At 43.1% G+C, this 15,414-nt stretch overlaps 1 protein-coding gene across 1 annotated transcript in view; it reads left to right on the top strand.

The window, feature by feature from the left end:
• The window catches only part of LOC126997239 (uncharacterized), a 231,959-nt gene extending 216,882 nt beyond the window's left edge, over nt 1-15,077 (top strand). Inside the window, exon 9 of the mRNA XM_050858237.1 lies at nt 5,329-15,077. Coding sequence (XP_050714194.1) covers nt 5,329-5,528 — 200 coding nt within the window. The 3' untranslated portion in view covers nt 5,529-15,077. The remainder of the gene's footprint in view (nt 1-5,328) is intronic.
• Nucleotides 15,078-15,414: the final 337 nt, after the last annotated feature.

The raw sequence follows: 15,414 nt of genomic DNA, 5'->3' as shown, positions 1-15,414 counted from the left end.
ATATCAAGGCACCTCTCCACAGGAAACTGACCTCTCTATTGAACTCTCTTTCTATTTTATTTTCTCGGAGCCGCGTCTAACGGGCTCTTTGTTGTTTTTGTTTATTGCCTTTGAGTTGTTTCTTTTTTCTGTGAAAAAATAATAATGTAATAACAAATTTACGAAAATGAGGGCTAAATAAAGTAGCGAACTAATATTCTCTCACTCATTTCGCTTCCATTCCTTAGTGCTTAGCTTTTTTTCATCGCGTCAAACTTTTTTTGTCAAACTTTTTGATTATGAACTTACACCCTTCTGGTATTATGCTGGTATGGCTGCGTTTTAATGCGAAAATATCTGGAAGGTATAAATTGCCTTGGAACATAAATTACGCCGTAAGGGAGTTCATTCGCCTTGGGATTGGTTTACCCAGTCCCATAACTCACACCCACCAACTTACGTACAATGACATCTAAGGAGCTATTCCGGCTTATCCTGGCTAAATACGTGTAGTAAAGTCCGGCTGGCTGCATCATTTTTCATAGTTTTCCGTGTTTCAGCAATATATTCTGTTGCTTAATAATTTAGTCTATATATGAATCACTATTGGCACCATCGATAAAAAAAAAAATAATGGCACAGTTTATATTCCTAGGCAATTTTGACCCTGTAAATATTTTCACATTGGGACGTATTTTATACTAACAATCAGAATACCAGTAGATTTAGGAACCGCACTTAAGGGGACCTTCTTGCCCTATCTGTTACATTATAATTCGTTTCGATATATGTCTTTCACTTGTTCACCTACGATCATGGTTTTATAGTATTTGTATTTCAGTGCAGTTCTAATAATGAAGCAGTCTCAGATTTTCCATGTAGGTCACATTTTTTTCTTTAATTAATAAAAACACCTTTTCTTGAAAAATATTAATAATAACAAATATATATAAAAAAGGAAACTGTCATTTTGTTGCTATATCAATGACTTTGAAAAGGAATTTTAATTCATAAAAATACATTCATAAATAAAGGCAGAATTCAATTTTTTGTTGGGAAAAAACTATTTTTTTCAAGAGAGCCGAAGAAACGAAAACTTTTTATTTTATTTAGTAATACTCAGTTTCTTTTTACCCTACAACTTTGATTTTTTTTTAAATGAAAGTACTTCAATGCATCCCTAAACAGATTGCCAGAAATCAGTGCTTTACACATGCCATACATCCACTGAGCTTTTCCCGGCGCTTATATCATACCTCACTACTGGGGGTTCTCGAGAAAGCAGTTTCTTTATGAAGGGTTGTTTTTTTCCAGTGCTACAAAACGCAGTAAGAGCAGAACAAAAGTTTCTGCTTTGTTTATCAGTAGAAGAGAGTGGGATTATGGGAGAGTAAGGGAGGCGCTACGATTTCTCGTAGGATGCATTGGAGAAAATGGAATTGAAAGGATGTTGCCTCTCTTTTTTCTATATTCGATCGATATTCGCTGATGACTCTTCTGAGCTGCTTGCTAACTGCATCCCTCCCCCTCACTGCTGCCACTCACTTTTCTCTCATGTCATGCTCATCTGTATAAACCCCATTTCAAGAGTTAACCAGCATCTTCACTTTCATCCTCACGCTGTCCTATCTAATCATCCTCTCTTTCCTCCTCCTCCTGCCTACGATCACCTCTACGACTTGAACTCTTTCAAGGGGAGACCCTTCCGACTACCTCCTCTCTCGAAAGCCACCTTTTTTTTTTCTTTTTTAGATTTTAAACTAAAATAAAGGCATGAAGCTTATTGCAGAAAATGCCCGATACGCAAGGGATATTAAAAAAATGCGAATCGCGGGAAAATAAATACGCCTTTGAAAGTACACTTATAATTGGCTTTGAATCTGCCAAAAACATTTTTTCGATATTTCTCTTATTTATTCACTCTAGAAGGTCCCGTTTAAACAAATATACGATGAAAAATAGCTGAGCACTAACTTGAATGGAAATAAGTGTGAGAAAATTATTATGCTTGATGTTATTTACCCCTCATTTTCGTATAGCTTCGTATAGTTATGCAGAATTACCTCGGGAAGGCGATGGTGGATTTTTTTTTTTTTTTTTTTTACATCTAAGGAGACAGTTCAAGGGCGCAAAGAAAAATATATAAAAAAAACACTATTTACTGCTCCTGAATAGGGGTCAAAAGAGTGTCCAAAAAGAGAGGTCAATTTCGGGAGGAGAAGCGTCCTGATACCCTCCTCTTGAAAGAGTTCAAGTCGTAGGCAGGAGGAGATACAGATGAAGGAAGATTGTTCCAGACTTTACCAGCGTCAGGGATGAAAGAGTGAAGATGCTGGTTGACTCTTGCATAAGGGGTTTGGACAGTATAGGGATGAGGATGAGTAGAGAGTCGTGTGCAGCGGGGCCGCGGGAGGGGGGAAGGCATGCAGTTAGCAAGTTCAGAAGTGCAGTCAGCATGAAAATATCGATAGAAGATAGAAAGAGAGGCAACATGGCGGCGGAATTTGAGAGGTAGAAGACTATCAGTATGAAGAGGAGAGCTGATGAGACGAAGAGCCTTTGACTCCACTATGTCATGGCGAGCTGTGTGAGTGGACCCCAACCACACATGAGATGCATACTCCATACGAGGGTGGACAAGGCCCCTGTAAATGGATAGCAACTGTGCGGGGGAGAAGAACTGGCGGAGACGGTACAGAACACCCAGCCTAGAGGAAGCTGATTTAGTAAGAGATGAGATATGAAGTTTCCAGTTAAGATTGTGAGGTAAGGATAGACCGAGGATATTTAGTGTTGAAGAAGGTGATAGCTGAGTGTTGTCAAAGAATAAGGAATAGTTGTTTGGAAGATTTTGTCGAGTGGATAGGTGGATAAACTGTGTTTTTGAGGCGTTGAAGGACACCAGGTTCCTCTTGCCCCAATCGGAAATAATAGTAAGGTCTGAGGCTAAGCGTTCTGTTGCCTCCAGCCTTGAATCGTTAAGTTCCTGTAGAGTGGGTCTTCTATTAAAAGAAGTAGAGTAATGCAGAGTGGAGTCATCGGCGTAGGAATGGATAGGACAGTTCGTATGGAAAGAAGATCATCAATGAACAACAGAAAGAGAGTGGGAGATAGGACAGATTCCTGTGGGACACCACTGTTAATAGGTTTAGGGGAAGAACAGTGACCGTCCACCACAGCAGAAATAGAACGGTCAGAAAGGAAACTGGAGATAAAGGTACAGTGAGAAGAATAGAAACCGTAGGAGGGTAGTTTGGAAAGCAAAGATTTGTGCCAGACCCTATCAAAAGCTTTTGATTTGTCCAGCGCAATAACAAAGGTTTCACCGAAACGGCTAAGAGAGGATGACCAAGAGTCAGGAAGGCAAGGAGATCACCAGTAGAACGCCCCTTGCGGAACCCATACTGGCGATCAGATAGAAGGTTAGAAGTGGAAAGGTGCTTTTGAATCTTCCGGTTAAGGATTGATTAAAAAGCTGTAGATAGACAGGAAAGTAAAGCTATAGGGCGGTAGTTTGAGGGATTGGAACCGCCACCCTTCTTAGGCACAGGCTGTACAAAGGCATACTTCCAGCAAGAAGGAAAGGTAGATGTTGATAGGCAGAGACGAAAGATTTTGACCAGGCAAGGTGTCAGCACGGAAGCACAGTTTTTAAGGACAATAGGAGGCACTCCATCAGGTCCATAAGCCTTCTGAGAGTTGAAGCCAGAGAGGGCATAGAAAAGGATTGATTTTTTTAATTTTTTATATCGCCTACCCAGCTCCAGCAGCCACACCTGCAGGACCTCGTCGCCATACTCTAGACCGGTGATTCCCAACCTTTTATTCAGGCGACCCCTATCATGCACCTCTAGACATAACCGCGACCCCATTAGTTTAGTTGTATATGTGTTATTATTAAATAATAACACCATGTTCGATATTTTGAGGTTTTGGCGACCCAAGGAAAAGAACTTGGCGACCACGCTTGGGGTCGCAACCCCAGGGTTGGGAAAGGGGGCTCTAGACATATATTTCTGTGGTGATGTCTCTGTCCCCGGGCGTTGACTATTTACCTAACGCTTGTCAATCCCCGCTACATATTTTTGTTTAGGTGCTGCCTATAACGCCGATAGGCTGTCTTGAGGGGCCTCTTGGGTGACCCATCCTGTTAGTGGCGCTGGCGAATTTTATTTGTAGTAGCTGCCGTGATGTATGACTTTTGCTTGGTTCATGGTGCCTTCCCGGTGCTCCACTTAAACGAGGTCGCTGAAGTTAGGGTTGACTGATGATGAGGCTGCGCCTCAGACAAGACCAACTAAATATGAAAAATGGTAAAAAGAATCAATACTGAGCAACTTTATTTTATTTATATTCTTACCCAGAAGCTGTTCCTGGTCATCGGGTTGTGTCTGTAAGACACAATCCTAAATGGAGGAGGGCAAGGGGACGCCCACGGAGTTAGTGACTTGAGCAAGTCGATAGATCCTGCCAGTAGGTACTCAGGATGGGAAGGGGGCCTGCATGGAGACTCACCCGGAGGGACCCCCGGACTTGGCATCGTAGAGTGAGCGAGGCGACGCGCCCCCCGGTGTAGGCCCCCATCGATTTTTTGATTGATTGATTCCGGTGGTGACGGTGCATTGTTTTGGCAAGTACCGACATTACTTTTTTATACACACACACACACACACACACACACACACACACTCTACACACTTCACACTTCAAAACAAGCTATCACAAACTCGAAAATGAAGGTATTTGATTGCTTGACATCTCAAATATCTCCCTATCTTTCAGTGGCAGTAGCCAACAATACTATGATCCCATATCATCTTACCAGACTTCTATATGGTATCTTTCCTTCACAGGTTGAGTGTTTCATCATGATTAAGAAAATTGTATGTGTCTCACCAAGGTCTAAATTATTTATAATAGTTTATTGGGACTTGGCAGCATACTTCTAGTGAGTGAGTGAAGGAAGTGAAGGAGATGGCCGAGGTAGGGGAGGAATGGGGCTTGCCGAATATCAATTTTGAAATTATTATGCTTTTGGGATCCCCACAAACAAAAAATAATGAAACAATGCTGCCCCACTTTATACCATCCTCAGATCTGAACATATTTCATGTTCATTATCAAGTAGGCACATTAAAGACTTATAGGAATAGTACATTTTAAACAATATTGTTCGCGAAGATACCAACATAGGTTTGAGCCCCCGCTGCTGGGGGAGCTAGAATCCCTATCGCGGTGTATTGTGCCAGTATATTGTGCCTCGGCACAGGTACGAAACAAAAAGGCTAAGGCAAATGGCAGGAGAATAGAGTGCTAGTGTTTGAAACAACATTTTAACTTCTCCTACAGGACCCACGGACGTCGAGGAGACAAGCCAGAGATGGTGGGACGCAATGGATCTCTGCATGCGGGAGACGGTGGCATGGATACCCACTGTGGGTCGACGGGCAAGACCACTGTACGAGAAGATTATCCTGGGCGCGCGCGTGCTGGTGTTGCTGCTCCTCATCATTTTCAATATTGTGTACTGGACTCTTGTGCTCATATAAAGACCATGGGATTGGCTTGGCTGTCTCCGTCCCGTCTGTGTCCGGACCTTCAGTCACTCGGATAGCTGTTTCCGTGGAACCTACACTTCAAGGCCTCACTTCAGCTTCGTTTCCTGGACTTCAGCGCATGGCTGGGGGCCGTGTCATGCCAACCAAAGGCACACCAAGACTTCGCTCCGACCTCCATTGATGCTTGATGTGGAGCAATGAAAATTGTACTGAAAATGGATAGTTTTTTTTTTTTTTTTTTTTTAGCTTAACGAACCACCCTGTTTGATCATCAACCGTGTTTGGGACATTGCTGTGATAGAGCACTCATGTCCGTTTACAGGAAAATGATACTTCCAAACAAAATCAGTCTTCATCAAAATTTCCAACGCTAAACCAACACGTTAGGAATTAGATCATGATAACATACATGTCCAACCTAGCTAACGGTATCGGTATCAGATGACTCATCCATTTTCTTTTTATTATTGCTATAATCATCCCAAGAAGCATCCTCTAGTCTCCGCCTCCAAGCCGGGACCATCCAGTCAGTCGACAATGCCCCGTCAGCCAATGTGAGCTTAACGAGAGACAGGAAGGTTCCTCTGACCCAAGGAGACACACATCATTTTACTGAAACACATTTCTCCACCACCTAATCACAGATCAGCTAGTACCCGCTGTACATATTCGCCGTAACCTCGTAGTAATACCTGTAGCCGTAGTAACCAACATGCATAATGTGATTGTTGACGGACCTTATCTAAGCACCGCCATTCCTAGTGGCATGTCGTGCGCGTCGCTTTTGTCTCATCATGCCCCACTTCCTTAGGCCACCATCAACTACGTATTGTTAATCTTATTGATTCCACTTATTTTTTGAGCCATTAAGGCTGCGTATTCAACTTCAACACTTTCCACTACATATTCCTTCTTGTTCCCGGTAGCTAGTCACAACGCACGACATAGTAATTGGGTGTGGCTTAAAACATTTATTTGATAATCACGAGGCAAAATATATGAGGCGCTGGCCGGTCCGTGTCGTGTGGGTGCTCGCTGGGGCTATTCTGAGCATCACTTATTATTTTTATTTTTGTTCACAAAAAAGAGGACCGATTCCTTTTTAATGGAGGAATAACTAATAGGTAATTCACAAAGCTTATAATAAAAAATGGTAGTCTAGTTTTCAGTAAACAGACACAACTTGTAGATGCCTTATACGAAAACAGAAATAATAATGTTTTGAGATAATTATGTAAGTTGCTTGCATACACGACAATGCCCGAAAACACTCGTGGCAAATTTACGAATTCTCTGTTAAATTTGGGTTGAGGTACGTGAACTACATGAACGTCTTGGGCACTCGCGATACACAGTGAAAAAAACCGCAAGCGATTAATTAATTATCATATTGTTTGCAGTATTTGTTTTCTGGACGACTGTGTAATGCTTCTCGCTAAGTGAAAAGGTATCTTATCACAGTTGTGCTGGGGATGCGTATGAGACGTTTGGAATGGCGGGGGTAGAAGAGGTGGAGGTGACTTTATAGGTTATGTTGTTGATACTGGTATTTTGGTGGTGGTGGTGGTGGCGATGGTGATGGTGGTAGTGATGTAGATAACGTCAAGTTGGTGATGGCAATGGTACGTAGTTTAGGGTGGTGGTAAGGGTGAAGGACGTGTTAATGAGAGTAATGATAGTTTGGTGGTGGTGGTGGTGGTAGCGGGGATGGTGATGATGGCATTGTAGGATGTGTTGGTGATTGTACTAGTAGTGTAATGGTGAGAGGGGTGATGGTTGTGGTTCTTAGAGAAGGCCTTTGTTTGGATTCATAGTAATCGTAATAATATCGTCGGGGCAGAACACGCCCAACCCCTTTTCTCGGGAACCACCAGGGTGGCGCAGACGAGACACGAGCTTGTCGGGCCAGAACCGAGGTTAGCCTCCGGCGGGCTCTGCGTGTTGGTGCCTGGAACGGCCAGACCCTCTCCGATGATCAGCGAGTACCCTATCTGCCAGTTGAACTCAAGAGGACATAGTGGGGGTCGCAGAGACGAAGTGATCTGGCAATGGAGAGATCAGTAAAAGGGGTTATACCTCTACCGGTCATGCCAGAGCGATGGTGCACGTCTCAAGGGAATAGCTATGCCAGTTCTAGCCGACTGCAGTCCTCTGTCGGAGGGGTTACTCCGATTGATGAGCGTATGATGCTGTAAAGGTTAAACCAAACCTTGGGCTTCATATCTCTTATTGCAGTGTACGCCAATATGGAAATGTGGCAAATTCAGTAGGAAGAGATGTTCTACGCCAAGCTCAACTTTATAGTTGACCAGTGCCGTCCACGCGATACACTATTGTCTTGAGCTACTGCAGTGCAGTTACTAGCACAGAAAGATGTATACGAGTTGTGTGTTGGTCCCCATGGCTCTTGCACGAGAAACGTAAACAGTTCACTATTAGAGTCTGTGCAGTATAGAAGGCTGAGGATTGCTGGTTCCTGGTTTCAGAGACGTGACCCTCGCCCCTGGACGTGGTATAGCAATGCTGGCTGTGTGACAAAGGAAATCGATTACATGGTTGTTAGTACTCGTTGGAGAATCCTCCAGAACTGTAGGGTTTTCCGGAGTGATGATTTTTTTAAGATCAACCACACTTCTTATTAAAAAAACAAAACGCATCAGGTCAAAAAAATTCTCAACATACATCCCTCCGGGGTTCCATCTTGAAAAACGGAGGGACCAGGCGTGTGGTCATGAGTTTGCGGTGAAAGTCTCAAATCGGTGTGAAGTGCTCGGTACTTTGGAGGACCCTGGAGAGTTTTGGGATACCTTTAAACGCGAAACTCTCGCCTTTAAACGCGAAACTCTCGAAGTTCTCAAGGAGTGGATAGGAGAGCGCCCCAAGTCTAAGAGTGGCGTTGCCTCAAATAGAGGAGAATCGCGCTCCCAGACTGACTGGGGACTCGGAGCGATAAAGGACTTATTCACGAGAGATGAGGACCCTTAAGAGGAGGGATAAGGAGAGGTACATCAGAGATCTCCCTGTGGATGTAGAGAGTTGCCTTAATGCAAACGACCTTAGACCTGCCTCCGGAGTTATGAAGAAGCTAAGCTTCAAATCCACTTCTCATATGAATAGTATCCAAACGGCTGATGCGCAGATAATATCAGATGCGATTGGGTACTTGGCTCGTTCGTCCGAGTACTTTGGACAGTTGTCCATGGCAGAGCCCACAAGCGGACAGCTCCCTCTGGCTGTGTTGCAGATGGCGGCTGCTGATCCACCAACATGCGAAACTCGACCCTCTCTTGTGGAAGTGAAAGAGGTTGTGAAGAAGTTGAACAGTGGAAAGGCAACTGGTATCTGTATTATCAGCGCTGTTGAAACCTGATGATGAAGCCATTATCCGTGGGTTTCATGCAGTTCTGCCCTCCGTGTGGCAGTCCAGTGCCATTTCACTTGACTGAAAAATGGGGTTGGTTGTCCCAATCTGGAAAGGGAAAGGGGACCGACAAGATTGCACCAATAATCGTAGTATTACATTGCTTAGTGTACCAGGACAGGTGCCCGGTCATCTGCTTGTGATGCGAATTCGATCTCATCTGCTAAAGTTTTAGAGACCTGAGCAATCTGGGTTCATGCCCGGAAGTCAACAATTGACTGGATCCAATCACTTTGCGTCCTTGTGGAATGCCGACGTGAGCTTCCAGAGGGGGCTCGCAGCCTATATCGATCTTAAGAAGGCATTTGACACAGTGCATCGCAAGGCACTGAGGGACATTTTGCGAATCCGTGGGATCCCTGCAAGGATTATTGACCTAATGCCTGGTTTTTACTCTGATAAATCTGTAAAGTGTGAGGGATGCGTTTCCGACTTTTTCCCTGTTAATTCATTAGTGAGGCAGCCGTGTGTCCTTGCTCCATCTCGTTTCAACAGTTGCATGGATAAGGTATTAGGCAGAGTTTCTGATTAAAGCCGTTGCGGAGCATATGTTGGCGACATCAAGGTCACTAATCTTATTTTTGCTGACGCTGTACTACTCGCGGAATCGCTGGAGGCCCTGGTGATAGCTCTCGAAGTGTTGCATTAGGAAGCGAAGCCTCTGGGTCTGAAAGTCTCCTGAGCCCAAACCAAGGTCCAGTCGTTTAGAGGCTTGCTGGTTGACATGGTTGAGCCTGTCCATGCATGTGGTGAGGCTGAAGAGGCTACCAAAAATTCACATACCTTGACAACCTAGTTCATTACTATGGTGAGTCTTACCAGGAAGTCAATAGACGGACTGGTTTGGCCCACGGAGTTATGGACTCGCTTAATACGAGTATATAGTATTGTCGATATCTATGCAGGCAGCAAAGATTCGAATCTTTAAGTTGCTTATGCACCCTGTATTACAGTATTGCTGTGATACATGGACTCTGAAAAGTGACTTGGATAGGCGTGTCGATGCCTTTGGTACCAAGAGCCTTCGCAGGATCATAGGGTGTTGCTGGAGAGACTTCGTGTTGAACCAGCGACTACTCCGTGAAACTGAATCAAGGCCTGTTACAAGCTTAGTTGTGAACGCCAACTCCGGTGGTATGGGCACGTGGCACGCCTCCCGGACTTCGATCCTGCTCACAGAGTTGCCTCTGTACGAGACAACTCTGAGTGGAGGAGACCAAGGGGATGCCCACGTAACTCATAGCAGGGATATTTCGACCGATTCTGCCGAGAAGGACTTGAAACGGATAGAGCAGCTGCGTTGGAGCTTGCTCGGGAAGACCGTCGGGAGTAGAGGCAGAGAGTGAGTGCAGCAACGCAACCTCGAGCGTATGCTTCCCAGTAGTTATCAATATCGTAATAATCGTAGCATTAGTAATTCGACAGTCGAGTTCAAGACGGCTCAACATAAAACAAGGACAACGGAATGATGAGAATGTGAACGAAATGACCATAAATCTACAGTTAAGGCCAAAAAGAGACAACTCTAAACCATCACTCTAAATCGTCACTTTCTTTTTCTTAGCTCAAATATTTTCGTACTAAAAAATTTTCAGTGTTGTGCCCCTTTATTAAGTTAATCCAATAGTTTGATTATTCTTTGTTTTATCTACCTCTCTCCTTCCATCTCTCATTCTCTCCAACCATTTACTTTGTTTTATCTTGTCATTTTCCTCCTATTTCTATCACCCCTATCCTTCTCTGGCAGTCCTTACCTTTCCTCGCATCTCCTCCACCACCACTTGCAAGGAACTAGTAAATTTAAAAGAAGCTCGCGCCATTTCACACAACCTGCCCTCACTCTCCTTTCGTGTCATCCCCAGCTTTAACTAAAGACAATAATAATAATAATAATAATAATAATAATAGTAATAATAATAATAATAATAATAATAATAATAATAATAATAATAATAATAATAATAATAATGTTTTAGGTTAAGATGCACCTGCCTTATTAAGATTTCCCTGGGCCACGCAAGACTCGGGGATAACTATCAGTATTTATATAATGCATTATTTTCTTTTCTTTAGTACGTTTCTCTTGCCTACTTATGGTCGTCTAAGGTTTACAGAAATAGATTCTGAAGATTACTGTTCACCGATTCACTTTTACCCTCGATGATGGTAGGATTATAGAACAATAATATTTGGTGAGACAGCCTTTCTTTCTCTGGCCTGCACCAGGGGGCACTAACTGGGAGGGGGACCTGTCTGAGGAGACTTGGAGAAATCTCAGATGATACCGTATTGTCATTATTATAGAAATTAAGAAAATTTGGACTGGTGAAACATATTTGATTTTTTTCTTAAAAATATATACAACAAATAACAAACTCAAAAAGCTTTTGGCTGCAAGCACAAACTACAGAACAGGCCAGCAGCAAATGTTGTAGACCTAGACAGTGGGAGGTGTATGATATTTTGCAGTCTCCATTCTCTATTTCCCCCTCGTGGATGGTGATGGGTATATTTTTTTTAACTCTGATGACCTCCGACCTGCTTATTAAGCCCTGAAGAAGCTTCGCTCTGAGCCTCCCTTTCATGGGAGCGCTATCCGAACAGCAGATGGTTGCCTCCTGTCAGACATGGATGAGCAAAGTGCTCGTTGGGCTGAGCACTTTGAGCAGATGTACATAGTGGACCCTCCGAGTGGGGAGCTTCCAGTTGCTGGGTTGCAGGTGACGGGTGCTGATCCATCCATGGACGAAAGCTCACCCTCTCTTTACGAGGTCAGATAGGCTGTGGCAAAGTTGAGGAGTGGATAGGGACCTGGTATCTGTAATATAAGTGCAAAGCTACACAAAGCTGGAGGCCATGATCCACGGGTTGAAGGCGGTCGTGACTGTCGTATGGCAATGTGGTACCATTTCCCCTGACTGCAAGAAGGGGTTGGCCATCTCCATCTGGAAAGGGAAAAGGGACCGTCAGGACTGCAATAACTACCGTGGTATTACGGTGCTCAGTGTGCCAGTCAAGGCGCTTCCTCAGGTGTTGCTGATGCGGATTCACAGCCAGCTGTTGAAGCTATAGAGACCTGAGCAGTCTTGGTTCATGCCTGGCAAGTCGACAAATGACCGTATCCTAGCGCTTTGCGTACTGGTGAAGTGCCGACACGAGTTTCGACAGGGGATGCTTGCAGCCTATGTCAGTCTCAAGAAGGCGTTTGATTCAGTGCATCGCAAGGCACTCTGAGATTACTGCGTATCCGCGGGATTACTGAAAGGACCATTGGATTGAGAGTGGTGTGTAGTGGGAGGAGGGAGGCGTGTCCAGCTTCTTTTCCGTGAACACGGAAGTGAGGCAGGGCTGTATCCTTACCCCATCACTTTTCAACACTTGTATGGAGTGGGTACACGCGGCAGAGTTGTAGACCGGAGTCATCTTTTGGCAATATCATGGTCACTGACCTCGGTTTTGCCAATAATTCAGTTATCGTTGGAGGTTCTGCTGATGGATCACGAGAAGAAGCTTTTGAGACTAGTTCTCCTGGGCCTATTAAGACTAAGGTAAAAGTGTTTGGGGGCTTTCTAGGTGTATTAGTACAGGCTCTTCATGCATGTGGCGAGAACATCGAGATCTTGGAAAATGTCAAATACCTTGGTAGCGTAGTTCAGAACAACGACGAGTCTCACCAAGAAATCTTGCGGCGGATTGGTTTGGCCCTCACTGTTATGGATTGCTTGTTCTCCCTGTCTTACTCTTTGACTCTGAGACATGGACACCAAATAGTAACCTGAAGAGGTGGATTGAAGCCTTTGGTAATAAGTGTCTACGCAATCAATGGAATGACTTTTTGTCAAACCGGTAACTACTCCGTGAGACTGATTCGACATATATTACCCGCATAGTTTGTCAACCCCAACTCCGGCTATACGGGGATGTTTCGGGTTGTTTCTTTGGAGGTGCGCCACATTTCCTACGCCACTTTCAATACACGTCACAGCTCCTGCAATTCAAGCAGTTTTTAGAGCAGTGACATATACAGAGATACAGCACATCTTCTAACCACAATAATCTATTCTGTCGCAAATCAGGCCCGTAAATTTGGCAGATTTTTTTGAGGCCATTGGAGGGATCCATTTGACTATTTAGATTAATATTCAATTTACTGAAAATGGTAGACAATGATCTTGGCTAAAAATGTAAATTCTTATTAAAAGATCAATAAGAAATAACTGAACAGAACTGCATCTTAGGGTCTAAGATACAAACTCTTTAAATTTGAGAGTACAGTATGATATATAATATCATATAATATATAATATATTTTTCCTCTCAGAGAATATATATTATTTTATGTAAATGTCAAAGATAATGGATTTATGTTTAATTGCATAATAATAGTCACTGACTAGACTTGAAATTAAGCTGAAACATTAGACATATAGGATTCTACATCAAATATAGTAAACTAAAAGAATTGAAGAATTTGATCTGAAAGAAAAAATAATGTGAAACACAAGCAGACATTGCTTTTCTTCTCTTTTGTGTTGAGAATCATTAAAAACTTCATTAAGATTATCAAATCTCTCGGAATGAACACTTAGATACATCGTGTGGTTTAGCTGGTTGTGGGTCATTGTGCTCCTGGAATAATTTGAGTGTGCCTCATAGAGCTGCATGCACGCTCACTTACTGCGTTTGGTACAGGCATAATCAAGCAAATCGAGCGATCTGTATATCATCTTGTTCATCAGACAACGCAGTCCATCATTAAGACCGTGAAGGTGGTCGACTAAATCACCCGCGCTTTGAGGTCTGAACAAGTCTCTTGGTAAGAAACCGCAAAATTGTTAAGTTGAGCCCTCAACTGTATGAAGTCAAGTGTACTATAATTATTATCCTCTAAAAATGAATATGCTTCTCACAACATTATCCAACAGCTCCCTTTATTACAAACGCATACCCATTACTACTTTCAGATACCAACAGTGCTGATTTAAAGAGGTAACAGAGAGCGAGATAATAGGCTATATCATAGCAAACGGTTTGCCACAGGTTAGATCTGGTAAACGACAGGCCATTGAGCGGCGCAGAGACCATCACCCAAGCAATGATGTCAAGTCCGCGAGTCCATCCCAGAAAGATCATTCCCACCAGGTTTCGTAACACCTACTATAGCAGAGCCACCAGCCCATATACAACCACCCATTCATAGCGCGACATTCATAGCTCGATCACTAAATTGAGGTTGCATAAAAGTAGAAGATAGACAGACATAACCTAAATACATATTTTTATAACAGTTGTCATGCTACCAATATTCAGGAAGGCGGCTAGAGAACAGATTGTTGCTATACAGGGTGTCCCACAAGTTATGGTAGAAACTGAAGGATATGATAATTCAAGTCATTCTATGACATAAATAGTCTATACATATATTCTGTTTTTTGCTTTATTTTTCTAGAAATTCAGGTTGTTTGAATGCGTAGCGGGTGTGTTACGATGTGGTGTCATGAGACATGCCAGGATCGTAAGACATCCCATCCTGAATACATACATGAATTTCAACACGGTACCGTGTCTTTTGTCGACTGCTTGTCGGGATCTGTCCCACCTAAGTTTATTTATATTATTATAAAAGCAAATGATGATGTATGTATGTATATAACTAGGATATCAACAATCACTCTTCTTTTTCTTGTGACCTATTCCGCTTTGCATCGCTTTTTAGGTCCTCCTTGGTAATTTTTTACACTTCATGTTTCACTTAATTACTCTGGGATAGTGAAGATTGGGTTCCACGATGCGAAGTTCAGGATGGGATGTCTTACGATACGGGATGACAGATGGCACCACAACGGGAGTCGCCCTGCCACAAGGATAGAGGGATGACTAGCAGTAGGAGTGGGCAGGTACCGGTACCAGTACCGGTACTAACGGTACTAGCTAAACGGTACGGTACCGGTACCAGATTGCTCGGTACCGGTACCAGTTGCTCGGATTTATTTATTGGATTTATTGATAATTCTTCATGTCCGATTTTTTTTTTAGGTTGCTAATAAATATTGTTATTGTTATTAGACTATGATCGAGTACATCCATAATAACTATACATGCTATTTTTTTAACGAAAAAATAAATATTCACTTCATTTAGAGAGAGAGAGAGAGATCACCACTCAGTGAGTGGATATCTCGGTGATATGGGTACTTGACTACTCGATCATAGTCTAATAACAATAAAAATATTTATTAGCAACCTAAAAAATAAAAAGAATTGGACATCAAGAATTATCCAGTAACTCCAATAAATAAATAAAATAATAAAATAATGGAAACGGGAGCTGTGATGGAAACGGAAAGCAGGACAAAATGGTGGGAACTTGGGGAGACGGTCAGCGGGGCAGTGACTCAGCGTCTACACACCGGGCCCATACCACATGAAGGCGGGCGAGCGCCGAGCGTCACTAAG

Source organism: Eriocheir sinensis, chromosome 12, assembly GCF_024679095.1.
Source record: "Eriocheir sinensis breed Jianghai 21 chromosome 12, ASM2467909v1, whole genome shotgun sequence".
Taxonomy (NCBI): Eukaryota; Metazoa; Arthropoda; class Malacostraca; order Decapoda; family Varunidae; genus Eriocheir; species Eriocheir sinensis.
This window is presented reverse-complemented; position numbering and strand designations above follow the sequence as displayed.